The 22,935-nt window shown below is 40.4% G+C and overlaps 1 protein-coding gene across 1 annotated transcript in view; it reads right to left on the minus strand.

The window, feature by feature from the left end:
* Positions 1 to 263: 263 nt before the first annotated feature.
* The window catches only part of map3k1 (mitogen-activated protein kinase kinase kinase 1, E3 ubiquitin protein ligase), a 110,923-nt gene continuing 88,251 nt past the window's right edge, over positions 264 to 22,935 (minus strand). Inside the window, exons 13-20 of the mRNA XM_078218874.1 lie at positions 21,770 to 21,968; positions 16,584 to 17,898; positions 10,275 to 10,427; positions 7,297 to 7,459; positions 6,070 to 6,201; positions 5,582 to 5,724; positions 4,326 to 4,457; positions 264 to 4,027 (exon numbers count right to left, since the gene is read on the minus strand). Of these exons, the coding sequence (XP_078075000.1) occupies positions 3,881 to 4,027; positions 4,326 to 4,457; positions 5,582 to 5,724; positions 6,070 to 6,201; positions 7,297 to 7,459; positions 10,275 to 10,427; positions 16,584 to 17,898; positions 21,770 to 21,968 (2,384 nt within the window). The 3' untranslated portion in view covers positions 264 to 3,880. The remainder of the gene's footprint in view (positions 4,028 to 4,325; positions 4,458 to 5,581; positions 5,725 to 6,069; positions 6,202 to 7,296; positions 7,460 to 10,274; positions 10,428 to 16,583; positions 17,899 to 21,769; positions 21,969 to 22,935) is intronic.

Raw genomic sequence — 22,935 nt, forward strand, 5'->3', positions numbered from 1 at the left:
CACAGTGGTAGTATCCCTACCTTTGGCCAGTAGTTCTGGGTTCAAGTCTCACACCAGGATTTGTTGGCCATGAAGGGAGTTCATGGTTCAATGGGGGTCATAAGCAGCCAGGAATCGGGAAACAAGTGTGAAGATACGCAAACAAAAACACTTGACAGTGTGCAACTTCATTATTTAACCCATTGATTCTGGATGTTATTTTCCATTTGTTGAACATTCAGCATCAATGTGGGCAACAAAAAAAAACAGAACCACAAGTTGTTCAAAAAAAACCCTTTTATTTACTAGAAAGACAAAAACACCGAAATAGGTCCAAATTATGCTATAAAATGTTTCAAAACGGGGTAAAAATTTCAATAATTAAAATATTTGATATATTTAAAATTACAAAGGATACATTTAACCAATCTTCCAACCCCAGAGATTTTTTTAAAAATTTGCTTGCACAGTAAGGTGCTAATAGAAGTTAGCCCTTAAGCCCTGGAAGTTTTAGAAATTACAGTCACATAGCAAATATAGTTTCATTGTGAAAGTGTACTTTGGTAGAGGAAAACTATAGGACACCTGAGGTAGTAGAAATTGGAATAAAACAGCAGTAGACGTTATTTACAATTTAAGAAGTACCAAATAACATAATAGGAACAGCACAAATAATTACATATTACATTTCAGTCCAGCTCTGATCCAAAGAAAAAGAATATTACATCACGTATGCATAAAATAAAAAAGAAAATTACACAAAATACATCACATTTACCAGCAAGCCGAGGGAAATGCAAACAATCCCAAATAAAATGCATCTCGATAATAAAAAACATCAACTTATTAAACAAGCCAGATGCTGAGATCTACAAAGTAATACTGATTAGCCGAGGTTCATCAGTTTAATGCTTTTGTCAGAAACGGTGAAAATTTGACAAAAACATTTCCAGTATAAATGGCAAGAGTGCATCATTTAAAGCTCAAAGAAAATAAAACACTTCTTCAAACAAAAACTTATTGACTTGAAAGGACCACAAAACGTGATTCCAGGTTGTCAATAAATTAAGGAGTCACTGCTATGAAGTACGCTACAAACATTTCTGTACACCTTTAACTCTTCAAGCAATAACAGCACCTTTTTAAACCAATGAGGAATGTGATACAATATTAAAACATTCTTAAAAAAAATTAACATCTATACTTTGAGGGTTTCACATTATAACAGTTTTTTAAAAAAACTGAATGAACATGGGGACTGAAACCCCTTATTTCATGTACATCAATTTGACATGAATATTTTAATTTACTAGACTTGCCACAGTCAAAATGGAAACAACAAATATTAAAAATCTGTAAAGACAGTCAGACTTATTGCTGGAAGAGTTAAAATTCCCAAACTTAAATGTCTAAAGGATGCAGGCTTTTACAGCTAACCAAGTCACAAAACACTTACAAATCAACTAAATAAAGAGTCAAAGCAAAATGCTGTTTTCCTTCAGTACTACACAAGCATAGGTAACTGAAATCTAGACTGGGCATATGAACAGGTCAATCAAAATTTGTCTTGCTGCTTAAAAACATACATTAGTCGATGCAAATTATTTATTTTTTCATTTCTTTTCAATACATTATATTTCACATACAGCAATATTTATTTGCTCTTTCTTTGCTTATCTCTTCATGTGAAGACATAACACTTGAATACCATAAAGCAGCAGGAGGGTTTACCTAAAGTCCACATTTCAGGATATGCCTTCAAAGTGATGTCTAATTCAAACTTACATCCCCCTTATCCTTTAAGGGAAAGATGTTGGAAACACCGAAGTACTACATGCAGTTTTAAAACATGCTTGTAATTCAACAATGGTTTCTCTGGATACTGCAGTAAGTTACATCTATCCGAATTGGCGACTGAAGGCTGACTTCAAAATCATTATTCAGAAAAGAGACCCAATTGGACTAAAATAGTCAAAAGAATTGTAATTTAACAGTTCAAATTGTATCCTAAGAAATATGGTAACAGTGAGCTGTTTCCTTTTGCTGAGGGAAAACTGCAAACTAAGCTTTGAATACAACATGCTTGCTGTTCTATTTGTTTTTGTTAAAAGTAGACTAGAAACAGTAAGACTTCCTTGCAAAGATTCCAGGATTTTACATTAGCAAACAAAAAGTGAAATTCAACTGATTAAAACATGTTTTAAAGTTGAATAGAAGGTTTCAAAAGCAGTAGCCCAAATGAAACCACAGCAGGTTCTGTCTGACATGGCTCTTGCTTAACATTAATCAACTGGAACCGAATAACAGGTTTAAACAGCAGGCACTACACTAAAGGTTCTGTAACGGGCACAGTGATGGTATGACACTGGAATTGTAAAGGTAATCTGTTCAGCATCTTACAAGAAATAGTACACATACTCAAAAAAACTGTAAAAAAATTCAGTAACTTTGTAACTTAAAATCAGCTGAATTATGGCAAAACAGTTTTACAAATACATATTTTGAAAATAGGTTTCACAATTAACCCTTCCCTGAATATTAAAACAATTTAAGCCATAAGTGAATACCACAGAATTCCTTTCAATTACAACAGTTAGTAAAATAACCCGTTCATTAAAACTGGACAAAAATACAGCAGGCACCTTTGTAGTAAATTGTCCAATCAATTTAGATGATATTCTAACTTCACTGTTTTCCATAACGAAAGCCTTGTAATCAAGTACACAAGTGGACCGTTGAACGTATTGAAGGGTGGAGCTTCCGCCTGGTTGTGTTGGGTTTTCTCAGAGCAATTTGTCCAAACATCAGCCAAACCAGTACAAAAGATCCATGGAATTATAAATGAAAATAGAGCTTCCATGTCCTTTGTGCTAGTTTATGAATCATGCTGGAAGCCTGGCTCACAAAACTGGCCATACCTGTGGACTGAACTAATCACCATGGCAGGTTTCTGCTGTGTGCCCACTTGAGGGCCTTCACGGATGCCCTTCAAATTAAACTCTCTTTTGGTGCAAGGGTACTAAGGCATCTTTTAATAGTCTTAAATATGAAAAGAATTTATTAAGAAACTGACTACTGTACACCAAATGGAACTAGCAAAATGTTTGTCTAGTTTATTCAGTATTTTGTAGCGATTGAATATCAAGTTACTCAAAGATGGTCAAAAATTCTAAACCCATTTTCAGCTGTATTAACAAAACTGCATCAGGTTACCACTCAAATCAAGGAATACTTTTCCATTCAAGAAAATAATTTTCCATGAATGTTGCCCGATTGCGCAGGGAAGATTTGGCAATATGTAAATTAGTTTTGAGTGGAAACTTTGGAAAACTAGCGCAAATCTTGTCGAGACGGTCAACTGCGTCCAAAGCGGAAACTCAACCCCAAAACATCTCCGTATTAAACCCAGAATAAACCCTTCTTTAGAATCATTTTGTAAATAAGAGGGAAAATCTGGCGATTTTAATATATCCATAGTTTTACTTCTGAAACATACAGACCGTAACCAGTGGCCATTTAAAAATACGCAAAAACTGAAAGGAGCCCCCTAGCTGCTAGTATTTGCTGAAAAAGTGCTCTGACAGAAGAATGTTCTTCCCAACTGCCCCACAGCTTTCAACTGGCAGATCCAAGTATATTTCTGATCAATAAGAAGGCACAACTTTTATAAGCAAGAACAAAACATTTGCGTACTACTTTTAAAAGGTACAGATCCATACACCTGTGTGAGACAGTTGTTTACTGAGACACAAGCTCCTTTTGGCCTTTGCCGCTTTTATTTCAAACACGAGGCCAGTTCACCCATTCTTACAGATCTACAGTGCATTGCAGGACAACACTCCGGCATTTTCTTTGTTTCAGTAGTTTCGTCTTGCACAGCTTTTATTTGCAATTGTATCCATTACCATGTTCGGAAGACTGGATGTTTCAGAAGCTCCCGTGATGGGGGTCTATCCTGGGGCTGAAGTTCCAAGCATCGGAGAGCCACATCACGTAAAGCAGGGGATAAATGGTTTGGAATTGTTGGGGCACTTGTTGCACTGGCAATCTATTGAATTTTGAAATAAATACAATATCTATAAATAATGACTAGTATGCATTGCGGCAATCAATTTGAGCTGCAACAACCATCAGCAGTTTCCTTAACACCTTGTGCAAATGTGTTAATACGTTATACTTGCAAATTTAACAATACTGAACACATTGTCAAAATTGATACAAGTTTGCATCTATTGTAAGATTGTAATAGTTTAAAAAGTTAACACACTATTGCTATAAATGTACATTTTGTAAAGCATACAATTTTTCAGTAGTTAACTTGGGTAACTTCCTATAAATTTACCTACCTTAAATATTAGAGCAAGGTGGTTAGAGTGCTTCTCCGCATTCCAAGGAGGTTTAGCACAGGCCATCTCTATAACAACACAGCCAACACTCCACACATCACAGCTTCTGCCATATTGCTGGCCTCGTAACACCTAAAAGAGAAAACAAAAAGGACTGGGATCAATATGGAACATGATTAACTTCGGAGGAAAGCAGAATAAAAACTTACACCACGAGCAAAACATTAATTACAACTGAAGATATACATTTGCAGCTAAGACAAAGAAAGAATCCTTTATACCCAAAATCAACCATTTTCTGTACAATAAGGCAGTTGAAACAAATTCTACCGCTGTCAGTGTATTGTGTGGGGGAGGAGTGGGTGTTGGACATGTGGATGTGGGGCCTAGGACAGGATCAATAACATAGTGGAATGTGTTTAACATTAAACTCCCAAAAGCTTACTCCAATCACTTTTGAGGCATTACTGTCCTCCAGAAATTGTTAAAAACTTGCTTTAAAAATGTTATTTTTCCATTGGTTAGCCGGAATCTCAAGCTGCCACTTAAGAACCAATGTATCATATTCAAATGCTCCAATAATCAGAACAGAGGCAAAGCACTAGGATATGAAAGTTAGCCATTTTATAAGAGACAAATTAAAAATTGTTTAATCTTTCCTATTTGAACAATGTTTGGATTATTTAAAGCTTTGTTTTGTTTCTCTCACTGTGATCAAGATATGGAAACAATAGATGCTGAATAGATTCTCAGAATGCAGGAAGGGGGCCAGGGAAGGAATGAATAAAAATGAGGGGGAATCACTGTTGCTCTGCATCGCTATTACATAATCTGGTTTTCTCAAAAGATACACCAGTTGATTTGGCCATCAGTCACAATTTGTCCAGGGGATAAGTGGTATGTGCTAGAAAGATATTCAGAACATAGAAAAGGGGGAGAAAGATAGAAGTCAAAGAAAATACAGTTTACTCTCCAAATAAGGACATATCCCACAAGTTTCCAAAGTTCAAAATACACAAAAGTTTCTGCAATATTGAATCGATCTGTAAAAATGGGTGAGAGAGAGAAAAATATTGAACACTTTTTCAACCTACAATTTTTCTTGCATTTATTCTCAAGTCAATGCAGGCTACCATTGCATTTAAAGTTTCCTTTATGCAAGGACATCAAGATAAATCCATAATATCTAGTGTGATAGGTTAGAATGCCAATGACTGGAGAATACAAAGTATAATAAAATTTACAGCTCATTTTACCTCAGGTGCCATGAATGCAATAGTTCCCAACAGCTGTCCTTGAAATTCGCCTGCACCAGTGCCTTTGGATGCCAACCTGGCTGCAGCTCCAAAGTCTGCTATTCTTAAACGCTGTCCTGTACTGTCAATTAGCAGATTGGCACCTAAGAAACCAAATACTGCATGTTAGTACAGTAATCAGTAAAGGAAGCAAATATCTTTCCCTAGTTACAATCCCAAATATTCTTAAATGCCACATAGACATTCCAAAGTGACTCAGTTCCTTGGCAACTGCAGGGAGGCATGTACTCTTTAAGTAGTAAGCATGTTATTGGATATGGTTTATACTCAGTTAAAGGCTTCCAAGTCAAAAGGTCAAAGAAAGATCATGCTCCTGCTCTACTGTGACAGCACCACAAAGCATGGTTGCTCACAGCAGGGCCTGCTCTCATTTCATCCATTTGTCTTTTGAATCCTTCGTACTTGGCTACTGATCAAGGCATTCTTACCTTTGATATCCCGGTGGATAATTTGGTTCTCATGGAGATAAGCCAGGCCACGCAGCAGCTGCTCATTGTAATTAATAATAACTTGTTCCTTGAAAGCACCATACTTGTTCAGCAAATGGGAAACTGATCCACCTAAAAATAAAATGCTATTAAGATTCTGAAACATTCATTTCATTTAATTGTAAAATCAAAAATGTTATACAACATTTAACAGTCGTCCATGTTCCAAGTGTAAAAGCATTCACAATGTTCAACCAAGAGCCACAGAATCAGGAACTTCTTACCATTAACAAAGTTCCAGACATTATGTAAAAATACTTGTAATGAACCACTGTAAACAGTCAACCCAAGGTTAGAGAAGCATAGATGGACTCAGAAAAGGAGGCCATTCAGCACAATATTTCTGTAGCAGCCATTTAGTCCCCACTTCCCTACTCGTTCCATATAGCACAGCATTGCTTTTTCAAATATTTACCCAATTCAGTTTTGAAAGTTATTGAATCTATAATCCACCACTTTTTCAAGCAGTGCATAAAAACATTTCTACATGTCATCTCTGATTATTCTTCTTATAAAGTTTACTCCCCAAACAGCAGTAACTGGATGGATGTCTTGCTCCCTTCCAACACTACAGTAGGGATCAGCAAACATAACATGGATTGGTACATATGGCTCAGTTCTGCAATGCACTGTGGACTTACTGAGCACTTGGGAGATCTCAACTATAAACTGCAAACAGATCAGGCATGGTATACTCAAATATACGTTTTGCTGTCTATGCTTCTGCTTTTTTCTAATTGGAGGGACATGACAATTTTCCAAAAGCATCAGCCAGAATCTCATCAACTTCATATTACACACAATACTGATTATTTTAAAGAAGAAAGCGGCATGGTGGCACAGTGGTTAGCACCTCTGCCTCACAGCGCCGGGGGCCCGGGTTCAATTCTGGCCTTGGGTCACTGTCTGTATGGAGTCTGCATGTTCTCCCCGTGTCTGCGTGAGTTTCCTCTGGGTGCTCCGGTTTCCTCCCACAGTCCAAAGATGTGCGGGTTAGGTTGATTGGCCATGCTAAATTGCCCCCTAGTGTCAGGGGGGATTAGCAGGGTAAACGCATGAGGTTATGGGGATCGGGTCTGAGTGGGATTGTGGTCGGTGCAGACTCGATGGGCCAAATAGCCACCTTCTGCACTGTAGGGATTCAATGATTCTATGAAGTGTTCTCACCTGCCATCCATTCAACAAACAGATTGTAGTTACTCTTCTCACAGGTGGCACCTAACATCCGAATTATATTAGGATGGTTAAGGCGGCCCATCATCCGGATTTCCTCTCTTAGGGTTTGTACCACTTCTTCTTGTTCAGTAGTTGTGTTCCTGACGTAAGTCACCTGTTTGCCAAGTTGGAAATATAAATTAAGAATCCCGATTTGACAAAATTAAATTGCTTATTCTACATTATAACTGGCTACAACTCAGAGTACCGTAATGGCTGCGACATGAAAAGCACTATATGAATGCAAGTTCAACTACACACATTTGAATTGCTATCATCCAGTGAAAGAGGTCAAACTAAGGAAAACTTGAAAATTCACGCCAGATTATTTTCTCCACAATGCATTATAGAAGACTGATTGTGGTTGCATCTTTTATTTGTAAAATCCAGCATGAAGACTGCAAATAATACTGAATAAGCACTAAACTAAAAGCACTAAAGCAAATTGCTCCAAGCAATGTGTCAGGAAGAGAAATAAGGGTTGAAGACATGTGAGCTAAATAAAAACTGAAGTTCATTCAAGAGCACAGGAAAATATACAGTGGTAAGTTATCTACCATTCCTCCACATAGAAAGATACAAAAAGTACACAAATTGATCTGGGGAGGACCAAGATCTTTCGACTGGCTCACTCGTCAGACCCAGCAAAACTATATTTAATAAAAATATGAATATTGCTCCACATCAATGATTGCAAAAGACATCCAGACAATCCTCATTTTAGCTCAGGAAGTGGCCACTTCACAAATAGAAAAAAAAACAAAAAAAAAGCAAGACATTGTGGATGCGGGAAGTTAAACTGCTGGAAACACTCAACAGGTCAGACAGCATCAATGGAGAGAAAAAGAGTTAATGTTTTAGTTCGATAATCTTTTATCAGAACTGGAAAAGATTAGAAATGTTTCTAGAGGCAGGGAAAGGGAGAGGAAGGAACAAAAGGGAATGTCTGCAGCACAGTAGAAGGCAGGGGTGTTTAAATGACAGAAGAACGATGATGCAAAGCAGAAAGGACAGTAATGGAAAGACAAATAAGCAATTACCACCAATAGCTGTTCTCCAGGAAAATAGGAACAATGGCTATGATATGAAATTGTTGAATTCTCTATTGAATCCAGAAAATTGCAAAGTACCCGTGAGAAAGATGAGATGCTGTTCCTCAAACATATGTTGAGCTTTATTGAAGTGCAGGAGGCCAAGGGTAATGAGGTCAGAGTGGGAACAAGTCAGAAAATTAAGAGATAGGCGGTTGAAAATTTGAGGTCACGCATGTGGAGACTTTCCATAAAGCAATCTTTCAACTTGTACTTCATCTCCATATGTAAAGAACACTGCATCACGTGCTGTATTAAATTGAAAGAACAAATAAATTGCCATTTCACCTGGAAGAAATGTTTGGGGCCTTGGACCCCAAGGAAGGTGCTGCATTTCTCACATTTGCACAGAAAGATGCCATTGGAAGAACAGGATTACTTACAGCGTTGTGGGGGCTGCAGGGGCCAGGAGGAACGGATGGGACACAATCCCTTCCAAATGCTGAAAGGAGAGGGGAAGGGAAGATGTGTTTGGTGGTGGCATCATGCTGGAGGGGGTTGAAACGGAAGAGGGAGATTTACAAGGGCCTGATCAACCAGTAGACTGGAATATTAGGTTAGGAAAAAAGAAAACTTAAGAAGGACGGTGTGGAAGATGGCATTGTTAGATATGGGAAAATGGACAAATCCTTACAGTAAGCAGGGTGGGAGGAAGTGTAATCAAACTAGATGTGGGAATGTGTGGACATATCGTGGATATTAGTCAATAGCCTATCTGCAGAAATGGCAATGAGGCAAGGCAAGAATAGAAATTGGAAGCAAAGTTAATTCAATTTTCTAATTTGGACTGAGAGGTGGTAATGACACTGCTACAGTCAGCAGTGCACTTGAAAGTGAGAAAGGGAACCAGGGTAGGGCCGGAACAAAAAATGTTCCACTTATCCCAAAAGATGTAGGGTGTTCCCATGGCAATACCTTTTAGCTAGAGAAAGTGATGGAATCAATGAAGAAGTTGTTTAATGTGGAAACAAGTTCAACCTGGTGGCAAAGGAAGGTGATACATGGTGACCAGTTGGGCCTCCGCTTTACAAAAAGCTGGAAGGTCCTCAAGCACGTCTGGTGTGGGGTTGTGTTATGGAGGAACTGGGTGTCCATATTGAAAAGACAAGAATTAGACAAGACAGAAAATGGTTAGAAGTGGCAGAGTACATGGAAGAGTTGGTGATGCAGGCAGAAAGAGACCTGACAAGAGGAAAAACAATTGTCGAGGTCAGACACAGTCAATTCCAGCAGACAAAATAATAGGTCTGTTAGAGTAGTTGTGTTTGTGGCTCTCGAGAAGAGGAGAGCTGTGTGGCTGAAGAATTACCAGGTTGGTGTCCATGGAGGAGACAATTGCCAAAGCTCAGTGACAATCTGCAAAATGATGTCTTGATGCTCAGCGGTGGGATCATTTTAACCCCGCTTTTAAAAACCTCGGGCAAGAGAGGGGTCAGGAAAGCAGGGCCGGGGGGCAGGTTAAGAAGAGTCCTGATGTTATCACTGACATAGCAGAAATACTCCTATTCTTATAAAGTACTGTATTTCCTAACACCACCAGCAAAGATAAAGGGGATCTACAATTTCACAAAAAGATTAGCGTCAGGATGCCTGAAGGGGATATGCATCTCGAGAATAGTAAACTGTGATGTAAATTAATCTTGGAGATAAAAATGCCATTGAGCAAAAATAAATCCTAAAAGTTTTCAAATGCAACTAGTAAAAATAGAACATCTTGCATGTTTTCATTTAACTGACAAAATGAGCTCACTTAGAACATTTTGCAGGACGAAATTGAAATGTCACATCTTCCCACCAGAAAAAATATTGGAGTAAATCCATAGAATATTCGAAAATTACCTGTTTCACAGCCATTAATGTCCCTGTTCCCACATCTTGTGCTTGGTAACATGAAGAAAAGGCCCCAAGGCCTATCTGTTGACCTTTGAACCATTCTACGCCTTCTCTGTAAGCCAGCTTTGCTTTGGTATGTCCAGGTAGGGTTTCTGGTGTCTGAAAGTTAAATCATTGCGAATAAATATTAAATAGCTATTCAATTTACAATTTAAATTTAATACATTTCAGAAACATCATGACGTATGCAGTTGCCTTGACAATCATGGTAGGCAGGTGCATTGTTTGACATGTTCTATTTAGAAGGTTTGAACATTTACAAGTCACATTTTTGATGACTGAAAACAGTTCAATAGTACGGCTAAGTAATATTTAGAGTGCTATGGTTTTGTGGAAACACAGTGCCCTACTGATATGTTAAGTGCTTGTTACTCCTGCAGATAAACCTGTGATAGGAATTTTCACATTAAATGTATCACACATGAGCCATCTTCCCCTTACTGCAGTAAATGATATTTTAAGTACCTAATCTATAGAATCTCTACAGTGCAGAAGGAAGCCATTTGGTCCATCAAATCTGCACCGACTCTCCAAAAGAGCATCTTACCCAGGCCCTCCCACCACCCTATCCCTTTAACCCTGTGCATTTACCATGACCAACCCCATCTAACCTGTACATCTTTGGACTGTTGGAGGAAACCCATGCAGAAACGGGAAGAATGCAACTATGTGCAAACTCCAGTCACCCAAGGCTGGAATCGAACCCAGGTCCCTGGTTCTGCAACGCAGCAGTGCTAACCACTGTGCTACCCAAAGTAACAGTTAAAACAAATAAATTCACAATAACATGATCAAACTTAAACTTTAGTAAACTTGTGTGTCTTTTAGTGGTGTCATTAATTTTTCACATATAGACCTCACCCCCTGCCAAACATTTGGGCTCGGGAATGATGGGCCCGATTCGCCCATTGCAACCTGCAATTTTTCTGTGGAACTGGTTGGGAGAATCACGTCGTTGGCCTTTTTCCAGGATTTGCGCATGCACCGGGAATGCATGCGCATCTCCCAGAGCTGGAGAACAGTAGCAGTCGAGACCGTGCTGGAAACCGGCAGGAAGAGAGGTAAGTCGTTTGAATCTTTTTTAATGTAGTTTAAATATGCTTTACATGCCATCATCAGGCCCGGCACGAAACTTGCCAGGTCCGATAGAATCTCCCACCCCGCCAGGAGTACTTCATTCCGGCGGAGTTTAGACTAGCTCCCCACATTCGGGGAACTAGCAGGAGACCCCCCGGATTGAAGGTGGGAGCAATCGGGACCCCCCAGGGGGTTGGGCGGTGGGGGTAGTGCCCCTGGGCATGGGCACCCTGGCAATGCCAGCCTGTGACCCCAGGCACTGCCCAAGGGGCAAAGTGCCCATGCCCATGGGCACCTTGGCACTGCCCACCAGACATCAGGCAGTGCCAAGAGGGTGGGGCGTCCTGCTGCCCCTCTGCATGGGGATCGGTCTGGGCTGGGAGACCAGTGTTCGGGGCTGGGGGGGGGGGGGGGGGGGGGAAGAGAAATCGCCACTGCTGGGATGTGGGCTGGCCTGGGAGGAATGGTCGTGGGGGCATGATCTGGCTGTTGGGGGAGTGGTGGGGACTGGAGGAGCAGCACTGCGGGGGGTCCCGGGCTGGCCAGCAAATGGGGAGACTGAGAGATCGGGAGCACTGCGCATGCACAGAGTTCCAGAACTGTCAAACTCCAGCGCGACTAGGCTCTGCCCCCCTGGGTTTTTAAATGAGATTCGCGCTTGTGACCTCTGCATTGCACAGAGTGGGGAGATTTGGATGAGAAGCTGGACTGAAAAAACAGTCGTGATCTAGAACAGTTTTCCCACCAATTCAGCACTTTTGGGATGATCGCCCCCGATATTTCTGCCCAGAACCATTACTCTCAGCTGAACTATGATTATGCAACCATCTTGTACATCAGTACTAGTCAGTTGTACTGCTAGATTTTCTTCCTTAATTCCCACCAATTTCTGCCCAGTAGCTTTTATTCAAATAATTTTGGAAAAATCTCAAATGCTTTACTGAGGCAAAATATCCATAATATCAAGAGAGGCCATATGATTATGTGGGCAGAATAAAAAAAATGTGTTGTGATCACAAACCTGTCATAACTTTAATGTTTATCGAATGCAGTAAATTCTAAGTATAGGAGACAGGCATCGGAATTACAGACCTTAAACCTCAGGCAGAAACCTGATTGGAGAGATTCAAACGGAGTTGCAAGAAAAATAGTGCACAGATTTGGAAGGCAACAACTCAATCAATTAATTTAGAAATTAAAAGGTTTAAGCTCGGGCAGTAGCCTGCTGGTGGGAAGGGGTGGAGGTTGGGTTGAAGACTGATTTCAAAATGGAAGGTGACACATCAACCGACATGGGGCAAGAAAGGTAAATTGGAAGGGCAGCAATTTAAGAGGAATGGGGTGTCAGGATGTCAATAGAGCAGACTGTAAAGTCTCATGGAAAAGGCATGAAAAGAAGCATGAAGGAGAGAAGCTAGAGATGCAGGTTTGGAGCAACTATGGAAGGAAGCAGATGATTCCAAGCTTAATGACAAAGAAGTTAATAAGCAGCTCGCTTATTAATAAGCACCTTGTTAGAAACAAGTGTGAAGGGACCAGAGAGAGAGTTTCAAGAAGACAGAAGTAAAGCAGCTGGGATGAGGAGGGGGTTATCTTTGCTCTCCAGAATGATCCTGCAGCGGTGAGTGACCATGGCAGAGGAGAACTAGTTTAAAAGTGGTGCTCCAGCCCGACCGGGTAATGGATGACTCGAGCAGTTATGTTCAAGACTGCACAACCTGGTATTGAGGTTCATATTGATGACATGGAGGCAAGAGATAACAATTTCTGAAAGTCCAAGTCAAGGAAAAAGGAGGGATAGAAAGAGATACAAAGAGGGAAAGGTGGCTCCCCTATCCAACTTGATTTATGTAAATGAAAATTAAATCTGAAAAGTAAATGAAGCCTCAGGGAAATAATGGAGGAAGAGGAAGGCAAGGAGACACACAAAAGATGTGCTTTTAAGAAACAAATGGTGGGCTTCTAACTCTTGGTATCAACCCTCAGTAATGAGTGAAGGTGGACAAGGAAAGGGAAAGATACAAAGGTCAAGTGAATCAATAAGGGAGATGGAAAGAAGAAGGGGTAGAAGACAGTGAGAGATCCACATAGTTTTGTAGCCCTCGGCTCAAATATAACTTGCAACAATATTTGGGAGGTGTTGGTGAGATGGGGAGAAGAAAAACAGAGGTAGAGGGGGGGGGGGGGGGGAGATGAGAAAGAGACAGGCAAAAGGAATCAATAGCAAGAGAACAGGAGGCAAATAAAAGGACATGACCACATTCTCTGGTTTAGCAGTTACAATGCCATGAGAAATCAACTATTCAAAAGCAGAGGAAATTCTCTTGAAATGTCAGCTAGAAATTCCCTCTGTGGACGCAACCTTGAAGTTTCATCCATTTTGGTAATTCCTTTTGCAAATCTTATCGGAATATGTCCAAAATTGGGGGGAGGGGGGCACGATCTAAGACCATAAGACATAGCAGCAGAATTAGGCCACTCAGCCCATCGAGTCTACTCCGCCATTCAATCATGGCTGATATTTTTCCCATCCCCATTCTCCTGCCTTTTCCCCAGATCCCCTAATTCCCTTAAAATCACAAACCTATCTATCTCTGTCTTAAAGATGCTCAATGACTTGGCCTCCACAGCCTTCTGTGGCAAAGAGTTCCACAGATTCACCAATCTCTGGCTGAAGAAATACCTCCTCATCTCTGTTTTAAAGGATCGTCCCTTTAGTCGGAGGTTGTGCCCTCTGGTTCTAGTTTTTCCTACTAGTGGAAACATCCTCTCCACGTCCACTCTATCCAGGCCTCGCAGTATCCTGCAAGTTTCAATAAGATTCCCCCCTCATCCTTCGAAACTCTAATGAGTACAAACCCAGAGTCCTCAACCATTCCTCATATGACAAGCTCTTCATTCCAGAGATCATTCTTGTGAACCTCCTCTGGACCTTTTCCAAGGCCACCACACTCTTTCTTAGATATGAGGCCCAAAACTGCTCACTATACTCCAAACAGAGTCTGAACAGAACCTTATACAGCCTCAGAAGTACATCCCTGCTCTTGTATTCTAGCCCTCTCGACATGAATGCTAACATTACATTTGCCTTCCTAACTGCCGACTGAACCTGCTCGTTAATCTTGAGAATCTAGAACAAGGACTCCCACGTCCCTTTGCGTTTGATTTCCTGAGCATTTTCCCATTTAGAAAATAGTCTATGCCTCCATTCCTCCTTCCAAGTGCATAACCCCACACTTTTCCACATTATATTCCATCTGCCACTTCTTTGCCCACTCTCCTAACCTGTCCAAGTCCTTCTGCAGCCCACCCGCTTCCTCAATATTACTTGTCCCTCTACATACCTTTGTATCATCTGCAAACTTAGCAACAGTGCCTTCAGTTCCTTCCTCCAAATCGTTAATGTATATTGTGAAAAGTTGTGATCCCAGCACTGACCCAAGGCACACCACTAGTCACCAGCTGCCATCCTGAAAAAGACCCCTTTATCCCCACTCTCTGTATTTTTCTCCCAAGTATGAAAATGTAATTTTGATCTCTTACCACAAACATTTTTTAAATGGACTGATGGTGGAACAGGAAGGATGGGGCCACGTGCACTGCATCGTTTTACATATGAAAATAAAACCACTCATGAGTGGAATCCTGCCCTGACGTAACTGAGAGAAGGATTGCCTGGTTCACATAGTTTTTTCAGAAATGCTTAAAAATGTCAATGTTAGCATGATTGATCATTAAAGGACTATTGTTTGTGGAAATTTGAAGATTTGCCAGCAAGAAAATGTGTTTGGAGATGATGCAAGTTTGAAAGGGCTAACAACATTTTTCAAATACACAATGTTAATGGCAATCCAGAAGTGAGGAAGAGTTGGTTATGGAGGCAAGATCATCATGCCATTGGAAAGGCGAGTCCAATTCAACATAGCAGTGAATGTAGATGTGAAGAAGGGGAAACTAGGGGAACAAATACCTTTAGAGAAAGACTAGGACTAGCCTTTGAGGAATCTTAAATTTAGAAAAAGTGCGAGGTACCAATCTTAAGCTGAATGCTTCGAGATACCTCATCTGCATTCATTCATAAAATGGTCACTTTCAAAAGGTGTGGTCAGCATGTCACGCCCATGTGTTTAGACAATAATAAACCTACTTCATTTCCCTAGTTAACTAAGATTTAGTATGTATTTGACAAAGTTCGGTTTCATTTCTTTTAATTCAGCACTAGAAAATTTGGCAACCGACTGATGCTATAATGATCTCAAATGCGGTTTAGAATGACACGTACAGATCACACATAGTAAATATTTACACAATTTCATTTTCATATACATAACATGAAATTGTTCAAGGAAACAAAAAAAAGGTAGTCATTGTCAAAATTAAATTTATACAGCGTCAGTTGTTGGCTCCAAAAGGCCACAGTATTATTAAGCAACAGTATTGTTGTATTAACAACAGCAGTACACTAATCTTGGGAGTTATTATTCTGACCATGTTCATTTTTTAGGATGGTTCATATGCTGCACTTTATTTATGGGCTGTGGCAATACCAAGCTGAGACTACCAATCATTTATAAACACCTTGAACCCAATAATATAATAACCACAGGCACTATATTAATGTATTATTTCCCAAAGCATTCACTTGTTGAGATTCAATTTTACGTAACTTCAGCTTTTCTCTGTAAAGGCACCTCCCATATTTTGTACATTAAAACTAGGGATCCCACAAGTGGACAAAACATTTCTCAGTTGACATAACAACCCTCTAGTATCTATTTGGGCAAGATGAGATTAGGGAAATTTGACTCACTGAAAGTAGAGGAGACAGATTCAAGGCCTTCAAAAGGGAACTAACCAAATATCTGAATTCAAAAAAAATTCAAGGGTTACAGGGAAAAGGATTTCAGTGAGTTCCTTGTGCTGAGGGTCAGCATGGACCAAACATTCAAAAAGACCTCTTTTTATGATTTTGTACATTTTTCCAAATATTCTGGGTAGAAGAATTGAGTTTGCATAATTGGCCTATTAGATCAAGGAAAAAACATGTTCTGACGAGATTTTAATGGCAGATGCCAACCATCATTTCACTTTGCAAAGATATATTAAAAATGTATGAAATTCCCAGTGGGATGAAAGGGGGCAGGAATTAAGGATATGTTTGGAGGAAATAACACTTACATCTAACTGAATGAGAATGACATCCTCTCCATTCTGGACCTGCAGTTGAGGAATAGCTGGCAGCGCATCCTGCGATGCCGACATAGCTAAGACAACGGCTAATGCCTCCTCCTCCTCTGCTTCCATCTTTTCTTTACATTTCTGATTCTGGTCAACATCATCATTGTAGGTACAATCAGACTCTGTCCTCTCCGGAGAAAGCACAGCAACTTCAGATTTAAACGTAACAGTACTATCGCACATAGGCATTGATGCTTCAAGCAGATCTTCCATACTAGAGTTCAGTTCTGCTGAAGTATCCAGGCGAAAGGTATCGTCCACTGGAGTGAACACAGTTTCATCACTAGGAATAATTGGATGGCTACCGCAATGGTCACTAAGATCGAGATCTTTCAGATCAAGCATCATACAGCTTCTGCTTAAATCACCTGGAGATTTCCCTGCTTCATTCTGGCATGGCCGTGATGCTTTTGGTCTGTGGATTTGACTGGATGCAGGAGGCCGTGCCTGGGTAAAAACTGGAGATAGCTTTTCAGTCTCTCTACCTCCACTGATATCCTTAACACAGCTGTTTTGAATCTGAAGAGAAAACTTTCGCTGTGCTTTTGGGGAAGACAATGCAAATTTGCTAGGAACAAAACCCTGAGGTCTTAGTTTGGAGCCATCAATAGCTGTTTGTCCAGCTAAAGGATTTGATGATGATGATGGGGAAGGTAAAGATGGGAAGGAAGGTTGGGAATGATTTAAAGACGTCATTGATGAAGATGAACTGACACATTGACTCAGTGGCCTAGGACGTGCTTGAATGACTGTCTTTGGTTGTTCACAGGGCACTGTTGTCAATGGTAATCTTGCAGACAATATATTTCCTAGGATCTCTCCCATTTCATCTGGGTTAACACCAGATTTAGAATCACGATCAGGACTCAACATACTTTTCATTGCTCTTCCAGATAACTGCACCGTGTTCACTGGAGAGTTGCTTTCTGTGGTATATGGCGAGTTCTGTGGTGCTGAGGGCTCTACAAAACCATCATGTCTTCCTTCCATGGTTTCTTCATCCTCTATACCTAATTGAATGGCTTCAAGAATGTCCATTTCCTCCGCTATAGCCATCAAGCGCCGCCGCATACGAGTATAATGGGTTGAGCTGGTTACACTCAGCATGTGTATAAGTTTCACAAAAACATGAGGCACTCTTGCAACCATCCGGGCAGCACTGAGAAAGACTCTCCGGGACATTTTCCCAACCATTGAATGGGAATTGTCAATAGACTGCAGTGCAAAGTTCAAAAGTGACAGTAGCTTCTTGTACCTAGAAAGCAAACCAGAAAATCATAAGAAACAAAAGCTTTAATGTTCAAATGGCATGCATTGTAAATGGTTAAAGAAACCTTTTTCCTATATGTTAGGAATTGTGAACAATGATAAAGGCCGTGAAGGCTCAACGTTTAACTTAAGTCTATTTAAATTTGATTGTTCTCAGGTCTCAGACTAAATCCATTCAAGGACTACAATTCTATGTGCTAATGGTTTACAATGGTTAGTACAAAGCAATCACAAATTATTTGAGGCATTTTTGGGCCTTACAAACACAATTTAGAGTCATTGGATTCACAGGACAAAGAGGCTCTTTGCACCATCATGTCTAAGTCAGCCATCAAGCACCTACCTATTCTAATCCCATGCTCAAGCACTTAATCCATACCCTTGCATGCTGTGCCATTTCAAGTGTTCATCTAATTGCTTCTTAAAAGCTGGGGAGGTTTCCCACCTGTACCATTCTGGCAGATAGTTTCAGATTCCCACCACCCTCTGGGTGAAAAACATTTTCATCAAATCCCCTCTAAATCTATGCCCCCTGGTTATTGACCCCTTCTATTAAGGGGAAAACGTTTCTTCCCATCTACTCTATGTCCCCAATAATTTTGTACAGTTCAATCAGGTCTCCCCACCTCCACCCCAACCTTCTCTGCCATTCCCAGCCTTGTAAGAAGTCTCACAACACCAGGTTAAAGTCCAACAGGTTTATTTGGTAGCAAATACCATAAGCTTTCCCAGCCTTACCAGCCTCGTCATAGCTGAAACGCTCCAACCCAGGCAACATCCTGGTGGATCTCCTCTGCACCCTCTCAAGTGCTATCACCTTTCCTATAGTGTAGCAACCAGAACTGCACACAATACTCTAGCTGTGGCCTAACAAGTGTTTTATACAGCTCCATCATAACCTCTCTGCTATATTCTCTGCCTCAGCTAACAAAGATAATCCCATATGCCTTCTTATCCACCTTATCTACCTGCCCTGCTGCCTTCAGGGATCTATGGACATGAACCTCAAGGCCCCCCTCTACTTCCTAGTGTCCTACCATTCATTGCGTATTCTCTTGCCTCATTAGTCCTCCCAAAATCACCTCACTTTTCAGGGTTAAATTCCATTTGCCACTGTTCTGCCCAGCTATGTCATCCTGTAATCCAAGGCTTTTCTCCTCACTATTTACCCACACCACAAATGTTGTGTCATCTGTGACCTTATTGATTATAACTCCTACATTCACACCTAATCATTAATTTATGCTACAAAAAGCAAGGGACCCAACACCAAATCCTGTGGTACACAACTGAACACGGGCATCTAGTCACAAAAACAACCTTTGACCATCACCCTCTGCCTCCTCCCACCAAGTCTTCTTGACCAGTCTCCCATGTGGGACCGTGCCCAGAAAGGGGCAAATGTTTATCTGGCACACAATTAGTTTAGCCATCCATTGCCAGATCCCTAACTGACCATGAGAAGATGGTGGTGAACTACTTTCTTGAACTGTTGCAGTCCATGTGATGTAGATAGGGAGGGAGTTACAGGATTTTGATCCAGCGACAGTGAAGGAACAGCAATATAGTTCCAAGGCAGGATGGGTGTGTGGCTTTTATTTTTAATTCTTTCACAGGATGTAGGCTTGGAGGAAAATTTGCTGGTGCTCCCATGTGTCTGCTGCCCTTGTCCATCCAGGGGTAGAGAAACCTTGGTGAATTGCTGAAGTGCATCATATAGATGCTATACACTGCTGCCACTGTGCACCAGTGCACATTGGTGGAGGGAGTGAATTTGAAGGTGGTGGATAGGGTGTCAATCAAGCAGAGTGCATTGGTGTCAAACTTCTCGAGTGTTGTTGCAGCTGCACTCATCCAAGCAAGTGAAAAGTATCCCACCACATTCTTGACTCAAGCCTTGTGATGGTCGACAGGTTTAGCGGAGCCAGGAGCCAAGTTACTTGCTGCAGAAGCCACAGTATTTATATGGTTGGTCCAGTTTAGTTACATCAACCCAACAATCCATCCATAATTCCATCCTTTTCCCCATTACATCATGTCCCTAGTGACATCATCCAGATATGGATTCAGCTTCCACATGTATGCCAATGACAGGCCTCTCCTTTCTGCATCCAAGCTGGTCATCTAACATTGAGTCCTGGTTGCGTCATAATTTTATGGAGCCAAATAATGGGAATACCAAAATCATCACACCATCCTGTTCACTGCTAGCAAACTTGGTGTCTATCTAACCCCAAGCTGAGTTTCTGACTAAATATCACAAACTTTATCCCTCAGTATCACCTGCCTGGACCCTATCTCAGCCCATATGCTGCTGAAACCCCAATTGATGTCACTTTTATATTAGACAATTCTATTGTTCTGCTGACTGGTCTCCAATTCTCCACAATGCCAACTCATCAAAAACACTGCTACAAAAATCCTAACCCGCATCAATCCTGCTCCTCACTAACCTACATTGGCTTCCAGTCCCCTGTTGCCTCAATTTAAACTTCAAGTTTGGATCCCTCTATGGCCTCGTCCCTCCAGTCTTTTCCAGTGTTGCAACTCTCCCTGAAGTCTTGGGTTTCTCATTTGGTTTTAAGAATTTCCAGTCACCCACCCTCAAGTCCCACCACTGACATCCACCTCGACTTTGGAATTTTCTCAAATTCCTTATGCTTCTCTAGGCTCCCCTCTTCTTTAAAATTCACATCTTTTGAACACCTTCCCCACTTGGTCTCTTGTTCAACTCCACATTTTTATCCTTAAACCTTTGTAAAGCTCACTCATTTTTCTAGATTAAAAGATGTTACTATAAATATAACTTGTACAGTAAAATTGGATTCTTAAAAAGCAGCTAGTGTCCACAACTGCAGCTCTATAATGACCATAGACAGGATTCTCATATATAATGCTTGCAACCTCTATCCTTTGTACAGGACCCCTGCTTCTGAATTATGCACTTCAAAGGCAAATTATGGATTATGACTATTTCAACCAATATTACCCATACTAAATGCTGTGCGACTGGCTCAAAAACATTTTATTGCACTACAGCACATCATTGTTGGTATGATTCACAAAGATTCAAACTCCTTTTAACACGCATCATAAAAGAACTTCTATTAATTCTTTGTTCTATTGACAAATGTAATGCCTTTCTATGGCAACCACTTGCATTTTGTGTGAACCACAACTTTTTTGTAACTTTGACAGACTGGTTATGTTTACATTAATAAATGAACAGATGCAGAGAAAATAAATTTAAGCTATACTCATTGGGCCAAAAACAGGATCCTACAAAACTAACATTAAAAAGTTTATTCATGACAGCCAATGTGCATTTGTAAAATAAATTTGCTTTGCAGAGCAGCTCATCTGCCAGAAGCTGGCCTTGTGAAGGCACTAGATCACAGCTCCTTGCTCAAGTCCCTCATTAAATACAAGTGTCAATAGACCAGAAGCAGCCATGCCTCCTCCTTTGCAACACGTGGGCCTGTTGAATTTTTTGACTGCGAACTAACTTTTGGCACACAGGAACACCTGAGGTTTTGCAACTGGTTCACGACTTAAAAACTCACACCAAATATTTATCAATGTGGGCAGCTGCACATAAATCCACAATGGTCATACATAATAATGGAGGAAATTAGCTCCCTAATGATAAACTCAAAATGACATACATTTTAAAAATAAAAGAACACCGAAAAAAATACTGTACTTCAATTAGCCCATGTCATTTACTTCGGCAAAATCTATATGCAGTGGTGAACGTCAACTCAAAATATTTAAAACCCATCGCCTCAGGTGTAAAATATATAAAGATACATTCCTATCTATCAATTTGTGAAGGTAATACAAATGAAATTGGTTACCTTTCTAGCACAAGTTCTGTTTGAGCAACTGGACCCTCACTGCCAGAAACAATGTGAGGATAGAACTCAGCTGGAAATTCCAGTAAAAGTCTGTCAATGAGACACAGACGACCAAGCAAAGCCTGCCAATTAGTGGATTCTGTTGAGGTGCCCAGAATACAGTTTAAGACATAGTCAACACCTCCAACCCCGATGGACACTATAAGGAGGAGAAAACAATAGTGTTAGCCATCCTGTCTTTGAAATGCCGTCCTAATGAGCATCTGTTTTTCGACATCTAGCAAGTATAGGTTACAAGGATGTTACAGTCACCAGAGAGAGTTAATAGCCATGGAGAAAACACCATACAGCAATGCTCAGATTATAGGAGTTGCAAATTAAAATATGCCAGCTTTCACTCTCTTGCTTCCATTGGATTTCCTGCTTAGGGACAGCAGTAGGCTACTCAACCATTTGAGCTCGTTTCATCATTCAATAGTACAGCTGATCTATACCTTCAGCTCTAGTTACCGCTTTAAATCCATATTCCACCTAATAAAAATAAATCAGTCAAAATTTTCAATTGACCCCCAGTATCCACCACCTTTAGGGGAGGAGAATTGTAGATTTCTGCTAAAATTAAAGCAAAATACTGCTAATATCACCACCTCCTTTGGGATGACGAGGCTAATTTGCAGCATTTCTACCAATTCCTACAGGCTAGACAGACTAAGCTTCAACCAAGGTCATACATGCCGGTTAGGTGCATTAGCCATGCTAAATTCTCCCTCAATGTACCCAAACGGCTGCCAGAGTGTGGCAACTAGGGGATTTTCACAGTAACTTCATTGCAGTGTTGATGTAAGCCTACTTGTGACACTAATAAACAAACTTTAAAGAACCATATCCATTATATACAGCCCGATAACTATTGCCAACTTTCAAGTGAACTGCCTGAGTGACTTCAACAGTTGCACAGCCACATCTTTGAAAATCCATTCACAATTTCAGAAAGATGTGCTGTTATTCCCAACATTACTTAATGTTCAATTCATGCTGTCTCCTATGAAACTAAAGAGATTAATAGCTTTGTTTCTATCAGCCATGAAAGACAGTTCAAATATCACAGTTTTTCTAAAGAGCAACTTACACAAGATACAGCACTAAATACACAAATAAATTGTAAT

This window comes from Mustelus asterias, chromosome 1 (genome assembly GCF_964213995.1).
Source record: "Mustelus asterias chromosome 1, sMusAst1.hap1.1, whole genome shotgun sequence".
In the NCBI taxonomy this organism is placed as follows: domain Eukaryota; kingdom Metazoa; phylum Chordata; class Chondrichthyes; order Carcharhiniformes; family Triakidae; genus Mustelus; species Mustelus asterias.